This window comes from Poecilia reticulata, linkage group LG9 (assembly GCF_000633615.1).
Source record: "Poecilia reticulata strain Guanapo linkage group LG9, Guppy_female_1.0+MT, whole genome shotgun sequence".
Taxonomy (NCBI): Eukaryota; Metazoa; Chordata; class Actinopteri; order Cyprinodontiformes; family Poeciliidae; genus Poecilia; species Poecilia reticulata.
This window is the reverse complement of record NC_024339.1, coordinates 18246214-18266932: the sequence shown is the minus strand read 5'-3', so window position 1 is coordinate 18266932 and position 20719 is coordinate 18246214. Positions and strand designations below refer to the sequence as shown.

At 38.9% G+C, this 20719-nt stretch overlaps 1 protein-coding gene across 8 annotated transcripts in view; it reads left to right on the top strand.

The window, feature by feature from the left end:
- aopep (aminopeptidase O (putative)) overlaps window positions 1-20719 on the top strand; it is a 109013-nt gene that overhangs the window by 60068 nt on the left and 28226 nt on the right. For 6 of the 8 annotated variants that reach the window (XR_001776945.1, XM_017306881.1, XM_017306880.1 and 3 more), the window contains exons 13-14: window positions 5293-5355; window positions 6412-6498. Coding sequence is in view for 7 of the 8 variants with exons in the window: in XM_017306881.1 (XP_017162370.1) it covers window positions 5293-5355; window positions 6412-6498 (150 nt within the window). In the remaining variant the exon portion in view is untranslated. The other 2 variants (XM_017306885.1, XM_017306884.1) reach the window with 2 other exon arrangements.

The window sequence follows — 20719 nt, the reverse complement described above, 5'->3', positions numbered from 1 at the left end:
TACCTGATTGGATAAGGGTTGAGTGCTTCTGCACAGGCTCGCTTGTTTATTTATTTATTTTTGTTTTGATGTGCCAGTCACTGGCTAAGTAGATCAGCCAGATCGATTAAAACCTCTTACAAATGCGAGCACTTGTCCATTGTGTACACTACACACAAACACGTTTAAAAAAAAAATCTTTCCCGGGTTGTCTCGCTCTTTATCGCCACAGACTCCCCATGTGTTGCTCCACAATCTGGTCTGGGAAAAAAAAAAAAAGAGGCAGGAAATGGTTTGGCCTAATAATAAACAATGACACACACCAATCCTGGAAAAAGAGATGGGGAATGAGAGAGAGCCTATTTTAGATATTTTAGTTTAGATGAATAAGCACTCCCTTTGGAGGGGGACAGAAGTAGTCTCAGATACGATGGCTGAACAAAGGCCACCCTTGATGTGCCAAAACTTTCACTCTGAAATATGTTTCTCCAATTTTTAAATCTAAATAATCATTAATTAATATGTTTTGATTATTGTTGCATGTTTATCTTGCAAATGTGCTCATACTCTTGTGAACTGTTTCAGATTTGTTCTAATAACAATCACAAACAGGAATAGTTGTGAATGTAAAATAAAAAAAACATTTTTATATGAAAGTCAGAAAAAAACAATTATTAAATAAAACAATTATTACATTTTATTTATGGAAAGTCATTTGGGGTTTGTCTCTACCAGCTGTGCACTTCTGGAAAAGGACATTTCTGCGCATTCTCCCTTGCAAAGAAGCTCATGTTCAGTCAAATTGGATAAAGAGGATCTGTGAACTAAGTTTCAAAAAGCAACTCAATTAGATTGAAGTCTGGACCTTTGATTGGATCATTTTAACACTTTTGGTCCATGGCCAGTAGCAGGCCATGGGCTAAATTGAAGGTGGCTCTTTTGCCTTGTGGTTTACTTGGTTTACATTAAACAATGACATACTTCCTTGGTTTTTTTATTGGTTTTGGTTTGTTTCATTCTTTTGTTCACTGCCCCTATAAAAAGACAGCCCCAAAATATTATAGAGCTCTTTCTATATCTTTTCATGATTCAAATCTTACATAGGACAAGGGCATGTCTTGGGTTGGAGCTTCCAGAAGTAATGCAAACCTTTCTAAAAATAAATAAATAAATACATATTGGATTTCTTTCTGTACTCAAAAAGAAATGCAGCAGCCAAAACTCAACGATTTATCAAAGTGTGGACATTATAAAAAATCTGAAATAACGAGTTAGGTTGGATATAAAAATATTAACTCTGCTCCTTTTATTTTTTATTTTTTGGCGTGTTTTGACATCAAAACATGAAAAGTCAAACCCCTGCCACCGGTTTGGTCTCTAAATTACTTGAAATTCAAGTTAAGTTGGACTCTGGAAATGCAAAGCACAGCACTGAAAAGTTTTTGTACTTTGTATATCCAAAATAAAGATACCAAATTTCCCAGATTTCTAGACTAGGATATGTTATTCTTATTTAGGAGTCTAGATTTTAAAATGCACAAGATCTAAGCCAGACCAGATGTCACAAAAGCAGTAGCACAATACTTTACCACTATCCAAAAATCAGAATCTGATTGTTTAATTACATGAGAGACCTGCAGAAAATACAATCTAAAACTACTGAAGCAGTTTAATATTTTGTAGTCAAATGCTAAAAATGTTATTCGAAGTTAACAAAAAAAAATTGAAATAAAAAAAATTTCTTAAAAAAAAAACTCATTTTCTGAAAAATACTTCAGAACCCTGTAAATACAGAAGCAGAAACATCACAGAAGATTCATCAAACCTACATAAAATGTAAACAGATATTTTTTTTGCCAGCCTATGAAGTGTGCATTTGTGAGAAATATGTAACCAGAACAATGACACTTATAGGGTTAGAGCTACACATTAGAAAAACATCAGCTTAGATCAATCCACATTTTCCTCACTCAGATGTTTCTGTTCCATGAACACAACAGTCAAACTAGAAATTTACTGTGAAGCAGAGCAGCAGTAGCATACCATATACTACATGCATTCAGTCCTTTGTGATTGCATTATTATGAACGTTGACATTTGCACTGTGGATTATAATTATACTTATCGTTCAGCTCTTCATTGACCTATTTATTGTATAACACAAAAACTCAACTAGCTCAACTCCTATGCTAAAGGGGTCCTATTATAAAAAGGTATGTTTCTCTGTGCTGATAGTCTATATTTGGGTGTCTGCCAACTCAAAACCTCAGAAACAACCCAGACCTGTCACTTGTTTTTGAGCCCTTAAGGTTCAGTGAGCTGTTCAGACTTACAACAAAAATATATGTCACTTCTTCTATTCAAAGGAGAAAACATCCTGCCTTCTTATTTTTATCTCTTCCCAACTTTTTTGTTGTTTAAGTCACAATGACCGTATCTAAAACGTGAATACTCTGAACTCTCTTTACAGTTACCCGTTGTCTTTGCTGGAGATGCACTGATCAGTTTGTGGACGATTCTCAGTCTTTACAAAGCTTTATAAAGTGCTGTTGACATAATTTTTTATTTATTTTTTGTTGATTCCAGTTTCTCTTTGCGATCCATAATTAACTTTATTAAAAATAAATAAATAAATCCAACATTCCAGGCTATTGGTGATCATTAATTATTTATATTAGAAACAGAGGCAAGATCACTCAATGTGATCTTGAGAGAGAGAAGTTGCTGTAACCCAGCCTTTTTCTATATTAAAACAGACTAAAACTTTTACTGCATTGACATTTAGTGTTGGAGACGAGCATCTGTACACTGAAAGAGCAGTCTCTTGACCTCTAATTTACCTTTGAGTTTTCCAAAGGTTGCCAAATTCCCAAATCCAGCCTTTTAAGTTACACAGGATGAAAGCTGAAAATGATCAAACAGAGCAACTTGTCTGCAATATGTTTAGTCTACATGTTGTGCTTAAAAGTAGCAGCCTGACGGAACAGCTTAGCTTTTGATTTCAATAGTTTCCTTTTAAGTAGCTTCTTATACTCTTTTTTGATGCTTCCTCTGACTTCATTATTAAACAGCACATTGATCAGTAAGGTGGCTAACTTTGAGACTTCCACACTGAAGAGTGTGGAAGTTGTATGGTTTAGGCATGGCACGTTCATTAATTGGAAAAAGATCCAAGATTTGTCTTTCCTACTTACTGGCCAGAGGTCATGGAAGGTCAATCTCATATTCATCTGGTTAAGATCACCAGTTAATTTTTGATACACCTTTAAATGTTCATTCTTAAGTTATACTGTATATTATTCACATAACCATAGACATTAGGACAGTAGTTCAACTCTGTCAGTGCCTTGTTAGTGGTATTGGTTCTATGTATATTTGATCTACCTAGCAGGTCACTCCACTATGTTGCTAAGGTGCAAAATCTTACCAGTGTGGATGCGTTAAACACGTCATCCATTTTGTCCTAAAATGAGGGACGTCGCAACAGTGCCACTATTTGTTCTCTACATACACTCTTCATTTAGAAACTGATATGCCACAAATGACAGTTTTGAATCCAGCAGTTGACGTGATTTATCGCCTCCTTGTTTGCTGAAGGAACGTGAGATGAGACCTTTAGATGTCGTCTAATATTGATCCAAAAGAGAAACGCAGCACAGCCACAGAATCAGGACCAGGGTGTTGGATGTAGACAAAGGGCTTTTTGTCCAGAGAATAGTTGTTGAGATCCAAACAGCAAAAGAGCTATGTGTGGTATCCTGTTACACAATGCCAATTTACTGCCTCAACACTCACTACATTCTATACTGCCCACTCCAACACCTCTCTCTCTGCCTCAGTACATCTGATGCTGCTGGAGTACCTTTGTTATTTTTTTTTGTTTTTTGTTTAAGTCATGAAGTACTCAGGCATGCAGTTATACTACTGTACTTTGTGTGCGTGTGTGTGTGTGTGTGTGTGTGTGTGTGTGTGTGTGTGTGTGTGTGTGTGTGTGTGTGTGTGTGTGTGTGTGTGTGTGGCTATGGTAACTACGATAGCTAAAATGCTGCACAGGCATGTGTGTGGGAACATCTGTGAAGTGTGTAATGGGCAGAGGATGCTGCTTCCTGCTTGTTTATCAGAGCGTTTAAAGGTACCTTGATTCCATGCACTACTTTTTGCCCCCTTATTTTCTCAACAACATCATTGCAAGCGCCCAATATTATTACAGGTGAATCTAAATAAATTATAAACAAAAATAGAATGTCTTTCAAAAAGTGAAACTCAGATATTATACATAAATCATTACACACTGAAGGACAAAATTCAACCATTTATTTCAGTTTATTTTGATGATTGTGGCTCACAGCTAATGATAACCCAGAACCAAGTTACTTTTCAGATAAAAGTGAATTTTGTATTTTAATTGGAAATCCAGGGTCCAGACTCTGGAACAAGGATGAAGAGACACACAATCCAAGTTGCTTGAGGTCCAGTGTGAAGTTTCCACAATCAGGAATGATTTGGGGAATCATCTGCTGGTGCTGGTTTACTGTGTGTTAAGTCCAAAGTCAGGGTGGTTGTCTAGCAGGAAAGCTGAGATCACTTCATACTATTTCCCAACAGACTTTATGGGGGACTCTGATTTGGTTTCCCAGCAGAACATGGCACCTGCTTGCATTATCAAAAATGCCAATACCTGCTTGAATGACCATGGCATCACCGTCCAGATCTAAATCCATAGATAACTTATGGAGTATTATCAAAGGGAAGATGGGAAACCCCATACCCGAGAATGTAAATGCGACTGGAAAGCCACCATAAAACCAGACTTAGATTAAAACATACTGAAATGCAGCTGTATAATTCACTGCACTGCAACCTTAAGGTGAGACAGTAGAAGCTCTGGTCAGGGCTCCTCTCTGTACGTAGGTGTTTGGATGACCAGCGTTATGTTTGTGTGTGTGGGTGTGTGTGTGTGTGTCTGTGTGCGTGTGTGTGTGTGTGTGTGTGTGTATAATCACAAATGAATGAATGGATGAAAAAAAATAAAACAAACAAGGAATGACGTGAATTATTTGTTCCACCTTTCTCCCGGTTTTTCTCTCCTCTCCTTCACTTTCCTTCTGTCTCTCCCTCCGGAGTAAAGTGGCGAGTTTCCGTCAGAGGAACAAGTGATAGCGCACCCACCTTCTCTCCCTTTCCTCCCACCTCTCCTCCCTCCCCTTCCTGCTTCGCTCGGTCTCTCTCTCTCTGCCTCTGCAAAGCATTCCTCTCCGTCCCGATCACTTGCCCCCCCGGCTCACTGCTCTCCCCTTCTCCTCTGTCGTTCAGTGGCTGCATGAAAGGAGCGCCGTGTGGTCACAGGCGAGGCTGGTAGAAGAAGTCAAAGCAGAGGTAGGCGCACAACTCCTTCGCTTCTCTCCTTTTCTCTGTCTCTCTCTCTCTCTTCTCATCTTCAGGGAGTGGCAGACAGTCTTCAAGAAAAGCGCTCAGAGTGGAAATATTGCACATGCTTGATATGATTATCATCTGATTTTCATCAGTCTTCTCTTTTACCAAGTTAATTCCCCCTTCTTTGCCTCCTCAGGGCTTCATTTATTAATTTTTGGGCTTTTTAAAAATTGTTCCACGCTTTATTTCACATTATTTTGATATAATCTCTTATCTCTACCTCTTTCGCACTTTGTTTACCTCTCTTTCCCACATTCACTCCCCGCTTCAGTCTCTCCCTCTGTCTGCCTCCGAGAGGAGTGCAGCGCGCGCGCACACAGCGCTGTGCATCTGTTGCGTGTTGTACTGTGCTGCCTATCAGATTTCCCATAATGCTTCCATGTTGTTCTTAATTGCTTTGCCTATATTTTCACATCCTCGCATTCATCTTCCTTTTAAGAAAGATCAGATGTGCAGTTTAAGTTTAAAGCGCCAAAATGGCTTCAGTGACTTTATTTAAGAGAAGACCTATCATATTTAGGTCTAAATGTTCATAGGTATTTCTTTGTTCTATGTCATTCAATCATATTTATTTATTCCGTTTCTTGGAAACACGTGATGGCTGTTGTGCAAATTGAAAGCTGCTGTGCTCCGTTTTATTTATTTTGTCTTCGCTGGTTGTTTATGTTAGTTGAGTGCAGAAAAGTTGCAAATGAGTGCAGGGCTGTTTTCGCTGTGTGAATTTTTGTTCAGTTTGCACTCTGATGAGCTTTCTGACTGCTCTGTCGTCCTGTCAGCGTTTTGTCTGAACTCAGTGTCTGAGAGCTTTTTTTTTTTTTTTCCCCAATGAACAATGACCACTTTTCTCTTTCTGATGTTCCACTCTCACATTTATTTAATCTTTGTCATTTTTTTTTTATCTTCCACCATCACACTGTTTCCCCCCTGGCTACTCTGTCTGTTCTTCCTATCTTTTTTCCCGCCTTCACCTCCTCACCCCCACCATCGTCTCTCCTGCAGGTTGTAAAATGGATTCTCTCCAGTCGGACTCACCAGGCGAAGGGCAGAAAGCGGAAGAGAGCAGAACCCAAGGTGAACTACAAAGAGGTAGGCACTCTGCAGTATTAAATCTGTTATCTTGTCGCTCGCTCTACTTCTTCCTCTTCAACGTGGCCCCTTTTTATCCTTAGAGGACCTTTCTCTTCCCAAACTGTTGTGGGTTTCTCTTTAAATGTTGCTGTGATTTTTCTTTTCTTTTTTCTTTTTGAACTTCAGAGTAATTTTGTTTGTCGGACAACATGGTTATCCCCAACTCTGTTGATGTGTTGTGTCTGAAAGGACAGACAGCCCTGTACTTTTACAGTCTGCGTTTATGTCCTGTCCTCCGCTGGTGTGTGTTTAACCTTTTAAGAGCTTGTATACATCACATAGTGTGTGTGTCTGTGTGTGTGTGTGTGTGTGTGTGTGTGTGTGTGTGTGTGTGTGTGTGTGTGTGTGTGTGTGTGTGTGTGTGTGTGTGTGTGTGNTGTGTGTGTGTGTGTGTGTGTGTGTGTGTGTGTGTGTGTGTGTGTGTGTGTGTGTGTGTGTGTGTGTGTGCGCGCGTGTGTGTGTATGCGTGTGCGTGTGTGTGTGTGTGTGCGTGTGTGGTCATGGTCAAAGTGGATGTGGTGTCTGTGTTTTCCTGGGTGGCAGCCACCATTGAGCCCTTGCATTCAAAGCTTGAAGGAATATTTTAATATTTTAAAGTGTAATTCTGTGAAGTTATTGTCTGTCCCCTTACCTACTGTAGAAAAATTGTTACATCACCATGAGTTTGCAGAAAAGTGAATACACCTTCAGATCAGTGGAAGACTACCGGCTTATGGACCGAACCCGATATTTCAACAGCAATTCAATTTAGTTTTTTTAATCTATCACAAATTAAAAACAAAAAGTTATCTCGAAGGATTTCATAAATAGTCTAATTTATATACAGAAACACAGCTATGCCCAAAATTGTTCAGACTCCTTCCAGGTTTATATTATGCAAAACATTTTAATGTGATCAACATATTTCTTCCATCTGGAAGTGATGATAACAAAGAAAAGTAAAAATAGCAACTGCTTTTGCGGCTTCATCTTGGAAAATAAGCCCACATTTTTTATGATGCAGTTGTAGAATGTATTTGAAACTGACATACAGTTATTGATAGAAGTTGTTCCTTCTGTGGTTTTATCCATTGAAAGACAGGGCATATTTTTTCCTGTATAGGAAAAGAACACGAAGTTCAGCCTGGAGACAAGATTCTGCTTATTACTGATTTCTTAGTCAAGCGATGGCCTGGTTTCTAGGAGTAATGGCAATATTTGAGGCTGCTGGCTCTATTCAGCCACTCGATTGACAAAACTTGGGACAATTGGAATAATTCTTCAATCAAGAAAAAGACCTGGAGAACCCCTGGAAGGCACCATCTTTGACAGCGTTTTGCAAAAATGACAGCCATATGTTAAGTCCAGTCTTAAAGGGAACGGATGAGTAGAAGCAGATTAGGTGGATTGATGCAGATGACAAAGTCAGTCACACCAATATAAACCAGGGTTGTTGCTGTTAGTTTCCCGCAAGGATCAGGTGACCAATCAAGACTTTTGTTGAAGGCCAAACTAATGGATGGACACAAGCGTTTATTTCATAAAGAACTGATTATGTGATCTATTTTTTAAAAATTCTTCCAGAGACAGAAGACCTTGCAACTGACCACTGTTTGACCAATCAAATGTTACCCACCACGCTGAAGCATTATATTTAGTTTAGCTATATAATTATGTTTAACTAAAACAGTTGTTTGAAATGGCCAGAGTCTCATGTTTTATTTCATGTTTAGTCTGTGAATTAAAACTGAGGCTGCAAATGAAAATCTGACCATGTTTTCCACAAGCTAAGCACACCACTTTAACTCTGACCTCCACAAATAAACACTTTTTTTTTTTTTTTAGCAAAGCTGATATGTCTTAGGCTAACTCACATCTATCTGTTTACCGGTGCAGAGTCACTGCTGAAGGACTGAATGCGATGGCTTTGGAAATCATGAAGCAAAAGACGAGGGCTTAAAGATGAAAGCTAATTTTTCAAAATAAAAACTGCATGTTTGGACTTGTATGCAAAATAAACACATTTTGCATGTTTGTCATCCAGTTTCTCTGAGATTTTTCTTCACTTTTATTCAAACAGAAAGAGAAACGACCTCTGTCTACTACTAGTTATACTAATGTTAGAGAAATTTGCTAAAAAAAAAAGCTAACGCTTTACAGGTAGTCTTTATTTTCTCTGAGCTTAATTGTTTCTGCATTCTTCCTGTCAGCTGTCAATTTAAAGTTTTAATAACCACATAAAAAGGTAGAAATTCAGTGGAAAACTGGGGGGGGAAGCACAGTTTTGCCTGCATGTGTTGTGTTAATTAGGAATCTCTGGAGACAGCTAATCCCCTCCACCCACTAATTGACACACACACTTGCGCACGCCTGCATCATTAATGAACACACACTGATCTATAAGCCACCGAGGGCCAGAAGTCATTAGCGAGAGTAGAGCGGCTTTTATATATCACTCACAATATGCTCAGATGTTGTAAACTGTTGAAAACCTTTTTGAAACCACTCATCTATTTTTTTTTTTTTTTACAACACATTTTATCTCATGAATAAGTTAGTCAAGCACTCCTTGGTGTCATGAAATAAAATCTTGCCAAGACAGCTGCTTTTTAGACTTCTTTTTTTTTCTTGAGCACAATGTTCTCAAGCTTAAAGCATTTGTAATTGAAGAAATATTAAAAAGATCATTTAAACACGTCTAAGCTGATTCTTAAACCCATTTGGCGTCTCATAAAATCCCGTGTCGGAACATGATGAGATTACCTTAAATTCCTGAGTTTGCTGTGAATGAAATGCCAGCGCAGCCGCCGCCCCCCTTTCCTTAAAACCACCTGATACCTAAATGTCTGGCATATTTTACAACACACACGCACATACACGCACACACACATATACACTTACTTCTGAGAGGCAGCTAAAGGGCCCCTTCCTGTTTGGGTGTGGGGGGCTGCTGAAATCAGCCTCATGAAAGAATAGCCAATTACTGTCCACTTGGCCATACACAATAGTGAGAAAGAGGAGGGAGGCGCAAATGGACGGACGAATGGAGCGAGGGAGCAGGGGGGTGGGTGGGAGGTCAGCGTTTGAAGTAACACCATAAAAGCCAGTCTGAAAGGAAAAACGGAGAGACCCCACTCCCTCCCCTGCGGACCGACCCTCTCCGCTCTCCTCCCATGTGTCCCCCTCCCCTTCTTTTGTTTCTAGGAACAGTGAGTGCCCCATGGATGGACCAGGTGTATTTTATATTACTCCTTCATGTACTTCAAACACCCCGACAGCCCTGTTCCTGCTAAGCTCCCTCTCTCTTGATCCTCCTCTCTCTTTCTCCTCCCTCCGTCTACCAGCCTGTTGCAAGGTTATAAATCAATCAACAGAAGTGATCGCAAAAGGCAATTGAGGACGCTCGAAACGAAAGAGGCAAGACGGTAGAATGTGATGTGGGAGAAGAAGTTAGGGTATGACAGAGATGAAGGGAGGGAGGTTTTTGTCAGAAATTTGGAATGAAGAAAAAATTAGACAAACACGATGCAAACAACAATTGTAGATAGAAATCTTGGAAAAAGGAAAAGTACTTGATGAGATGGAAAGGGTTCAGGTTAGGATGATTTTTGTGGAAAATAATAAATAATGAATTTTAAGCAAGGACCCTGGTGGATTCGTTATTGCAAAAATATTAAAAGGTCAGGAATGTGCTAGTGAGAATCACATGACAAAAATTATATACTTTTCTTTTCAATTAAATTCAGTGTATATAACATCATGTTCCAACAAATGCCATCTCAAAGCACATTACAAGACCAACAGGACAAATTCTTATCCTGTTAGATTCAATCCAATTTGCTCCAGATGCAATTTGAATCTGTCCAATTCTTTTCAATGCATTTCATACAGCCGAGTTCAACCCGCATTATAACACAATACCGCCAAATTCAGTTGTTATGTTTTGCCAATTGATGAAAGTCGTCTATCTCAGGAAGCTCAGATGATCGCATTGATTCAGTAGTTTTGTAGCAATCTATCTTCCTGAGCAAGCACTTGGCAGCAGAGGAAAGGAACCACACTGTTTTAACAGGAAGAAACTTCCAGTACAACCATGCTCCCTCAGAACAACCATCTTCCATTATTAGCTTAGGGCTCAGAGGAAGACACGAAGAAGACACTGAAAAACACAGAAGCACTGGGCCGGGAGTGCTTCCTACCCGGGGAAAAAAGTGGAAGGTGAAGGTAATGGCAGCCAAAGCTCCATAAACGACTCCATCCGTGAATCAAACACAGCTACATACAAAAGCACTGCAACAGGCGTACTTTTTATTAGAAAGAAAAAAAAGGTGACAAGTTAGCGGCAGGAAAATCTCCATCCAGGAAAGCATATTAAAACTGGCAGCAATAGGCTTAGCCATAACTCCAACCAGGGTAGACACACAAAAACAGAAAGTCTGAGACAGCAGTACTTTCTGTATGACAGAAAAACAAAAAGAATGCATAAATCTAAGCCATAAGACTCATCAGATGTGTAAAAAGAGTTAGAAAGTGATGGTAATGATGGTGAAATGGTCTCATAAGGTGGATGTGTAGACCGAGTCGGTTTTTGTATTTCTCATTAATGGCATCAGGGACCATTAGGAACATGCACACATGTGCACTCTCACAGAGATCTGTATATGCGGGTCCTTAGTGGGTTCCAGACGCCCCCCACAGAGTAGCCCCAGATCTGGTCAATATTGTAGAGACAAAGTTTATTACCAACTTCCCCTTGTTTCAGTTTCAGTTACCCTTATTGATTAACGAGCATCATAACCTGCACATCTGGCCTTTCTTTTTTTTTTTTTTTTTTTGCGTACAAATGCAACTTGTGTGTGCACGGGAGTTGCGTGTGCATGTGAGCAGAGTGTGTGGAGAGGTCTGCAAAAGGATATTAGTCACGCCTGCATGGTAATGGGCCTCATTTTGCTCTCATTTTCAACTGCGGTCACTTTAATGAGAGGGTCCATCTGCCCCTGCTGATCAGGACAGGAAACCCTGTGGGGAAATTTTTAGAGTAGCAAGGGATCTCAGGTCAACTAATGACATACCTTTCTTCTTGGTAAAGGTTTACATTAGGAATTGTAATTGACCCGGTTTTTACATTTATTAAATTCCATGTTAACCTGGAGAGCATAGGCATCATCAAAGGCTCGAACTCTCTATGAAACCTTAGAGTAACTTTCCGGGAAAGTGTGTTAAATAATCTCAGGCTTTCATGGAACAACTGATCTGTAGAATGGACTCAATGGCTAGCAGATGCAACACAAATTCCTATACTTAAGTTTTAGGCACATAACATGTCCATCTGCAGTAATCCGACTGTACATTCAGTCTTTGATGTTACTGAAAGGTATGATCTGTATATTTTCAGCCTGTATTGTTCTGATTTACACTGCATTTGGTGCAAATATAAGGCGTTGCATGTAGACAGTGTTTGCACAGCACTTACCTTGGATAAACAAATTCCAGGAAATGGTGTAATCCTCAATTCTTATCATTCCATTTTAAATTACTCTGCGGCACACTATTTTTAACTTCACACCTTCAATGGTTACAGAAGTGTTCAGAGCTCATTTCCAGGAGACTACTTCCAATTAGCTGGAAAATATAGAAACATCATATGAGTAACATAAAATTTTAAGATACACTCATCATACACATGCATTTTTATGCACTAAGTTTCTGCAGAGACAGATTAAGTAACAATCCGGTTACAAGAATCCTTCTATGCACTGTAGATGCAACAGAATATGTAGAGAATGAGTCAGCTCCCAGTTCAGTGTCGATTGGTCTGCTCAGGAGGATGGGAATCTGCATCACCCTGATCGATGGGATCAGTTTCTGTACAGATTAGTTACAGCAGTGTCCAAATATACTTATATTATTAATGAATTTATCTTTTAGTCTAGAACCTTTAATTACGTTTGGTTACATTTATTCTGCAGGGAAACAGTTTCACACTAAGAACAATTTCTGGTGCCACGTTTAGCTGCACACTTTACAATTCCTTTAGAATAAACGTAACAGACAATTTTTAATTGATAGTGTAAGTTGCTTAGTCTGTAAACGTTGACTTGAATATCAATACAATAATTTTTCCCTATATGTGAAATGACTCGGAGGTCTATTTTTCTTAGCCTCTCTTTAAATAAAGTTGCCAGTATGTGCAGTCAGAACAATAATTAAAAAACTGAAAACATCTACAAATGTGACAATTAACGGTGGTATACCTGAAAACATTGTGGAAAAAATAGATCACCCATAGTTAATATTCCATGTGTTTTGCGATCAGAAAGTATAGATGTTAAACAAATAAATTGGGAAAAGGTATTCTTTTCCTGCAAGCTCCATTACAAAGACTGTTATGGAGTTTTTGTGTTTTGTGTTTGCCCAGTCATCGTGGCATCATTCATTTCTATTTTGGAAGGCAAGCTACTTGGATCAAAAGCTGCAAAGCAGCTACTAAATGGACCTTGCAGTGCTGGTGTGCCGCAGGGACAATGCTGCCAGCTTCTATTTTTGTAGACAATGTAAACCCACAAAGAAATTAGCCATGTTTGAGTGCTGACTGAAATCTCTTGTGCTGTAATGAGGTGTGATGCTGATGGTCGGACGGGGGGGGGGGGAGCGGCCATGGTAACTGGAGCCCCTGTGTGGGAGAGCAAAAAGGCCCTGATCAAAAGGTTGTTCATTTGGGTGGGGTTTGCAGGTGGTGCACATTATGAAGCTATAAGTAGAAGATTTAAAAAGAGGAGGAGGCCAATGTAGAGAGTTATTTCAGTCTGTTTTACTTGCTGTTAGTCTTTCAATTTGAAGTAGAGATAATTAGAATTAGGCATCCGATTAAAAAAAAAAGGGCTGTTTTCGTTTTAATTGCTTCTCACACTTCTGTGCGTCCTCAAACTAAAAATAGCTAATATTTTTTCACTCAGCCAGAAGAAACCTACCTTACTGGTACTTATTGTACCAATATGAGGTACAATAAGTGTCCCATGCGCTCTGATTATGTTGTAAAATGGGAGGGGCAAAATTAGAAAAATACAGAGCATGATGAATATTGTAGTATCCTACTGGCCGATGAAACTAAAAATCTCCCAAAATTTGTCACTGTCTTGGTGCATCCCTACTTTGAAAAGTGGAAATCAAAGTTTTCAAGGTGAAATAGACAAGCAATGCTAGCAGGCTGTGTTTCTTTTAAAGGAATGGAAGAATCATTTGGTAGTCCAACATTTTTGTCCTTCTGTTTCCCAGTCTAAATGTATTTATTTATTTTGTATTTTTTATCAGTACCACTTGAAAACGCAATCCATACCATAAATATCAGGGGTTTTTTCTAACACAGCATCTGCTTTTGTTTTGTTGTTCCATTCAAGACTCAGCCATATTTGGCATCCTCTCAGTTTGTGAAGTGTTGACACTCACACATCTGGTTTTCCCCCCTACATCTCTTATTTCTCCAGTGCACTGTCAACTGTTTCATTTTGTCTTCCTCTCTTCCTTCTCCACTTTTCCTAATCTCTTATGCCTTTTATCACAAAGTCTGTCTCACTCTTTCTGTGTCTGCCTCTTAGTGTGATTTATTGGCAATGAATCAGGGATGAGGGAGTATGCCGGAGGAGAGATGGGAACATTCAGGGAAATGGCTGTTTCCGGCCAGACTCTACATCAGGATGGGAAATGGTTGGAAGAAGAATGTCTGCGTGTCTGTGTGTGTGTGTGTTTCTCCATCAGTAGGCCGTCTAGGGGATCAACTAAGGGCTAAACTAGAGCACTACTGCTACTACCAACACACCCGTCTTCACATAAAATACATTTTGATTTTTGCTCAAAGAAGGTATTCCATGTGTGCTACTGTATAAATCGCAGCAGAGATTGTCAGGATAAACAGAGGTGCATTTATTTCAGTATTAGATTCACTTTTATGTGCCAAGTTAATTAAGTTTTCCATCAAACCTTGATATGTTCTGGGATGGTTTGTGGTTTTCTATCCAGTGGAAAAGTAAAAAAATAAATGAATAAATAAATAAATAAGAGAATTTTGTATTGTGCAGCTGTTTGCTTGGCTGTCGTTCAGAGCAGACATTGCCAGATTAAACAGGTGGAAAGTAAAAAGTGACCACAGGGAAGAGGAAAACAACCTGCGCTACTCAGTTTCATTCTTATGATTTTTGCGTTGATGTGAAGGGATGTGATTGTGTGCTTGAAACTTACTTCTCAAAGTAAGTTTCTGCTCATCAGGTTGTCGAGCTTCTTTTTCAGTTGCAGGATGAGAAAACATTCTGGTGGTTTTACAGGTAGACCAGATTGTTAGAAAATATTGAAAAGAAAAGGAACAAAACACAATCAAAGGCAAAAAAATAAGCTAAACCCTGGACATCTAAAAAGTCAACAGAATCAGAGAACGACAACAAATCAATAAAAGCATTCTGGTAGCTTCATCAATTTTTGCTGTATCTTTTGTGGAAAGTGCTGACCGGGATGTAATCTGTGGGAATGAAGGGTCAGTGCAGCAAACAACAGCTGTTTGATTCAAAGGACACTTCTAATCAAAAAGCTGTTGATCCAGTTTTAGCTCCTAATAAAACCACACAGGTCAACTGTGTGATTGAATAAATAAATATTTAAAGGTGTCCCTTAAATACAGCCATGCAGAGCACATGAACAGCTGTGTGTCCATCTGTGTTTCATGCCAGCTTCTCACCAGCAATGTGTAGTGTGAGCTTTGCTGCAGCACCTGCTACAACCTCCACAGTGTTTCTACATGGTGAAGTCTTTGTGTTTGGCAAAGCAGACACTTTCATATAATCAGTTATTTATATAATTTTGATATCTATCACGAAAATATTGACTCAAATGCTGATTTCTAAATATATTCAGGGCCATGGCATGACTCTTTCACACAAACCTTATTATATGTTAAAAGAAGTAGTATTTGTAATACATGTATAGATGGGAATTCATGTCAAATATTTTTAAACAAAATACTTTGTACTATTAAAAAGTTCATTAAAATTTAACATTAAATATAAGTTTTTAGGAGGTTATTATGGCTTGATTTTAGAAGTCTGTCTCAATAAAGACACATTTTGTGAGTGAAAAGCCAAATCTGAGGTGTTCCTTGCTTTGCACATCCAAGTTAATCAGGTAAAATGTCTTATATTTGGTTGTGCCTACCCAAAAATTACCAAATGATTCAGTTCCTTGGCATGTCCTTTGACTGGAAAGATCCTTATAAAAACATTTAATTTATGAAACTAGGCAAAACTTTCAAAACTCTGTAGTTTTCCAGTGTTCCTGAAATTTACAGGCACGTGACTGTCGGCTGATGTGGAGTCCCTTATCTATCGTCACGGCAGTTAAAATGCAAACAATGCTTCTCAGCACATGCTGAACACATGGTATGAAACCTGTCTAAAGCTTCCCCTATATAACATTTTTATTTCATGCCGTGATCTCAAAAGATATTTCTGCATGACTTGAAAGTACAAGTCACAAGATGCCTGGTTAGGTAGCTGACGATGAGGTTTCTTTCTGAAACAGATTGAGAAACCAATGGGAGGAATGAACACTAAAACTACATGCAACTGTGTTGTTCAAATGAGAAGATGCAAATTTACTTTCAAAGGTAGAGAGGAGACAGGTGTACTTGTGCCATGTTAATAAAGTGTTGTAGATATGGTAAGAAAGTTAGAGGAAGAAATCTGCAGAGTGTATTTCTCATTCATCACTCATCAGCTGTTCTGTGTTCAGGGTCATTTAAAGCTCATTGTCTGTTTCATCTCTTACAAGAACTTCCTGTCCTCTCACTGCTATGTGGGTAAATGAGGAGGGGTAGTGAGAAGTGGTTGTGTATAGACATTTTTCCTATGCCGCGAGAACCTTGATCACGGCAGATATGCCAACTAAGAATTGCCGCTCAAGCCTCTGCTTCACTGGCAAAGTGCTCAGCGGAGACACATGCAGTGTGAATCCAGGATGATAAAAAGGCGGTTGTGAGATATTTTTGTAGAGCATATCTAAAATATCCAAAAGATGCATGTCCACGATAAAATACAGCTTGGGTTGCTGAAATACCTAGATATGCTAGTGACTGGCATTTGCAAAACAACCAATCCAGGAGTGCCATTTATTTTCCTTGGTCCTGATTGGCTGTGATCTCAAGAGCAATGATAAGGAAGAATGTAGACATTAGTTTCAGTGGTAGTGCTAAGGCAGTTTCCACTGTTTAGATTAATGCATATTAAAGTATATTTGGTGTGGAAACTGTTACGCTAGGCAGGTCTAAAGTATTCACGGACTATAGCTGTTCCTGCTCTGTTGTGGTCTCTAACCCCCTGCGACTACTGTATAGCAAAATATTTTGCTTTTTATCTTATAAAGGTGTTTCGTATTGGTTTGCAGTGCTTTGACTCGTAGCTAGTCTATGCATTTGTCTGGTGTAGTTCAATCACTGTGCTATGCAATTATGTTTTTCTGAGCACTCGCTGTACATCTGCATCATAGATCGTTGAAGATAGAAACATCTCTGCTCTGATCGCATAAAGTGGTCCTTTGAACTACAGTTAACTGAAGGTTCTGCAGTCTGAACGTAGCTTGAGGGAGAAGCTCAGGCATTTTACTGAAGTGGTCAAAAAGAACAAACATACACATACACACATACATATGCACTCATGCACGTGCATTCGGAATCCCAAAAGGATTTGAGTGTCATTAAAGTGCAGCTGTGTTTGCCTTTCCAGCACACATGGAAAACATATCGGGGATGGAGAGGAAGAGAACAGCTTTCTAAATATGTTGTCGACAACGCATACAAAAACTAGTAGCCAGTAAACTCGCCCAACTGCACATAATTTTTTCTGGAAGCCATTCAAACACAAATTTAGACATTTGGTGTAATGCGGCGCAATAAAAATACAGGTCACAGTGTGTTGAAAAGCTGGTGACACTTTAGACACATAAAGTGGAGAGTCATGGCAATATTGGGCTGAGCTGTAAAAGGGAACTGGCTTTTTAGTGGTGTGAAATGAATCAATACTTTTCCCATAAAGCCTGATTTAGGCGTCACCCAGTCGCTTTTATAGGTACTGTATGTAATGTTGTGTCTGCGCACGTCTGAGAATGCTGCGTATTGAGTGCTTTAACATCTGTCTTTGCTGGTAATAACCGGGGAGCCTACAGCACCCTCAGACAGACATAACACATTTAGCCTCATCAACAACACACACACAGGCTTTCACACAAAGTAAAGGCAGCCATATGCGCTACTGGACCAGTTAGAACCGAGTGGACTAATGTAAAGCAAATGTCCCAAAAAACCATTCTTCTTGGAAAAACTCATCCACGTTTTTATCTTTAATCGCATTGATGACTGCAACAGCGTTTTTGCAGGTCTGCCTAAACAAGGCAGACAGTTGCAGCTGATTCAGAACGCTGCTCGTCACATTCTCAGTAGAACCACAAAGATGCAGTACATCGCCCCAGTTCTAAAGTCCAGACACTGGTTCCCTGTAGCTCGGAGAACAGACTTTACAATACTTTTGCTGGTTTATAACGGAATGGCTTGGCATCAAAATCTTCTGGTTCATGTCTAGTCAACCCAAACCGAACCAGTAAATAAATTTTTGTTTTCCAATACCATAAAATAAAAAATTAAAAAAATTAGTAAAAAAGTTTTTTAAAAAAAAATTTAATTGTTGCAAGTATTTGCATCCATAATTTAGGTTTGTTTGCAAGCAATGAACAGTCAGTCTAAGACAGATTTTATGAAGAGCATATTGTTGCCAAATATGGCAATATGCAAAAAACCCCATAGATTAATTCTACAATCAGGTGAGACATATAACAATTTACATCCTTTACATTCTAATTTATCTTTTACAGAAATGGAGGCTAGGATGTTTTTCTTTACTAAATTCAATTTCATAAATGTCAGAACTATGAAAAAGGAATTTAACGGTTTTATAAATCAAATCGATATGCTCTTATTTTATTTTTCTGAATAGCAGCCAGAAACTCGACTCATTTCTATTTTCTCTCACATTGAACAATGAAAGCAGAAAATCTTTATGGGTGAAAAGTAAGAACGAGGAAATTGAATCTATTATTACCTTAGAAATAAAAATATTGAGGAAATTCAATTATTAAATCATAAGGGAAATGTTAAATGTTAAATCATTGTATTATGATTGTTTATGAACATATACATAACTATTGCCTTAAATTAAAACAGCAACCTGCATACAGAGACTGTTCCTCTTGGAGCTGTACTTAATTCTGTAAACAGTGTGGTGACATTATTTATAATTACATTAAAAATGGGAAAAACAGTCGCTATATGAATGATTACTGCTTGTTGGTGATTATTATTTAACCAGCTCTTTAAGTTTGGCCGTAATAAACGTTCAGATGGAAAACATTGTTTTGCAGTCCTACTCTAAAAATATACTTTTACATTTATGAATTGGATAGAAAGTGGAAAGGTTTCTCTTAGAAGTGTTTTTGTGAGGGGTTCAGATGCAGAAAGTGTCATGGATAATTTCAACAGTGGCATTTGAAATATGTCCTGCTCAAAGGGGAAAGACTCCCATAAAACAGAGGTCATACAACACTTAAGCAAAAATGATTTCTCCGATGAACTTGTCTAATAATAACAGAGAGACGGTTCTATTAACACCACCCAAGGGGACAAGCACACTGTAGATTTACAGCCTTTATCTTCATAAAGATCTTGTGAGATCCACTTTAAAATGAGAAGAAAATAAAAGGCCTTCAGCAATGCTCCAGGCAACATTTCCTACAAATTCCTCAGACTGGGAAATCATGTCCTGCTAAGCTGTTCATAGCATATATATTTTTTAATGATATGAGAGCATGTAAAGTACCTTGTAAAAATATTACCCAATGAATATTTTTAACATTTTGTCACTCTGCAACCCCAAACCTCAACATATGTTAACTCAAAGATCTGCATAATCTACAGAAGTTTGGTCTGCATTTATATTCAGTGCCTTCAGATTTATATATAGTCTTCCTCCGTATCGTTTTAATATCGTAATAAATCCAGTTGCTTGACGAAACATCATAGAGCAACTGGATGATATTGGACTATCACTAATATTCTAAAATAGAGAATATTAGTGGAACAAAACAGCATCTGGTAGACCAATGAATGCAGCAGCAATTTAAAGCAGGGTTTGGTAAGTATGACAAAACTGCGAACCCACCAAGTCTTGCCTGCCTAACTAAACTGACGTTAATTAGAGATTTAGACCAAAGGAGTCATGGTAACTCTGGAGGTGCTACAGAGATCCTCGGATTATTATTTGGGATACTGCATTTTAGAGACTTTTATTTGTAAAAAAAGAAATTCTGAAAACCATGTATGCTTTATCGCTCTCTTCCCAAATATACGCTACTTTTTGCTGATTGTTTACATTTAATCCGGTACAACAATCCAGATTTGTGACTGACCTGTGACAAAATGTTGAAAAGTTTAAGGGGTTTGATGACTTTTAGAAGGCTTCGTATACGTATCCATGTGTGTCTCCATTGGTCTGTCCTGACGCTCATCATCTCTTTCTTTCTGTTGTTTTCTGCCATCCTCTAACCTTCCTCCCGCTTTCATTATTGTCTCCCATCGTTTCTACGTGTGGCTCGATGTGACTGTGCATGGCTGCACAACTGCGTGCGTCTGTCAGCCTGTGCAGCAGATATCTAGTCCACCCTGAATACCTCTGTCAGCTCAGAATGCTTAAACCAGGCCAATCTGGAGTTCACGTAAAAGACGACACACACGGGAGTCAAACAGCTCACACACGGGCGGAAAAGCCGTGGAGCTGCAGGGGAATCCGGTCTCCTCCTGAACACAACCTTTCTCTGACGGTTCTGCTAGTCTTACCCTGCTGTCTCCTCTCCTTGCCGTCACTCCCACTTTGGATCCGACTCTGTCATCCCATCTTGTTTTCTGTTTTTTTTTTTCCCTCTAAGGCTCTCAATCTCTGTATCTCAGTGTATCTTTCAACAACAGTAGATGCTATCACTTTGTGCTGGAGGTCATTGCCAGTGCATGTTTGTGTTTTTACCCCCATTATCATCGTCTAATTTAACGTGGCTTGAATAGACAAATCCTTGCTGCCTGTGTGTGTGTGTGTGTGTGTGTGTGTGTGTGTGTGTGTGT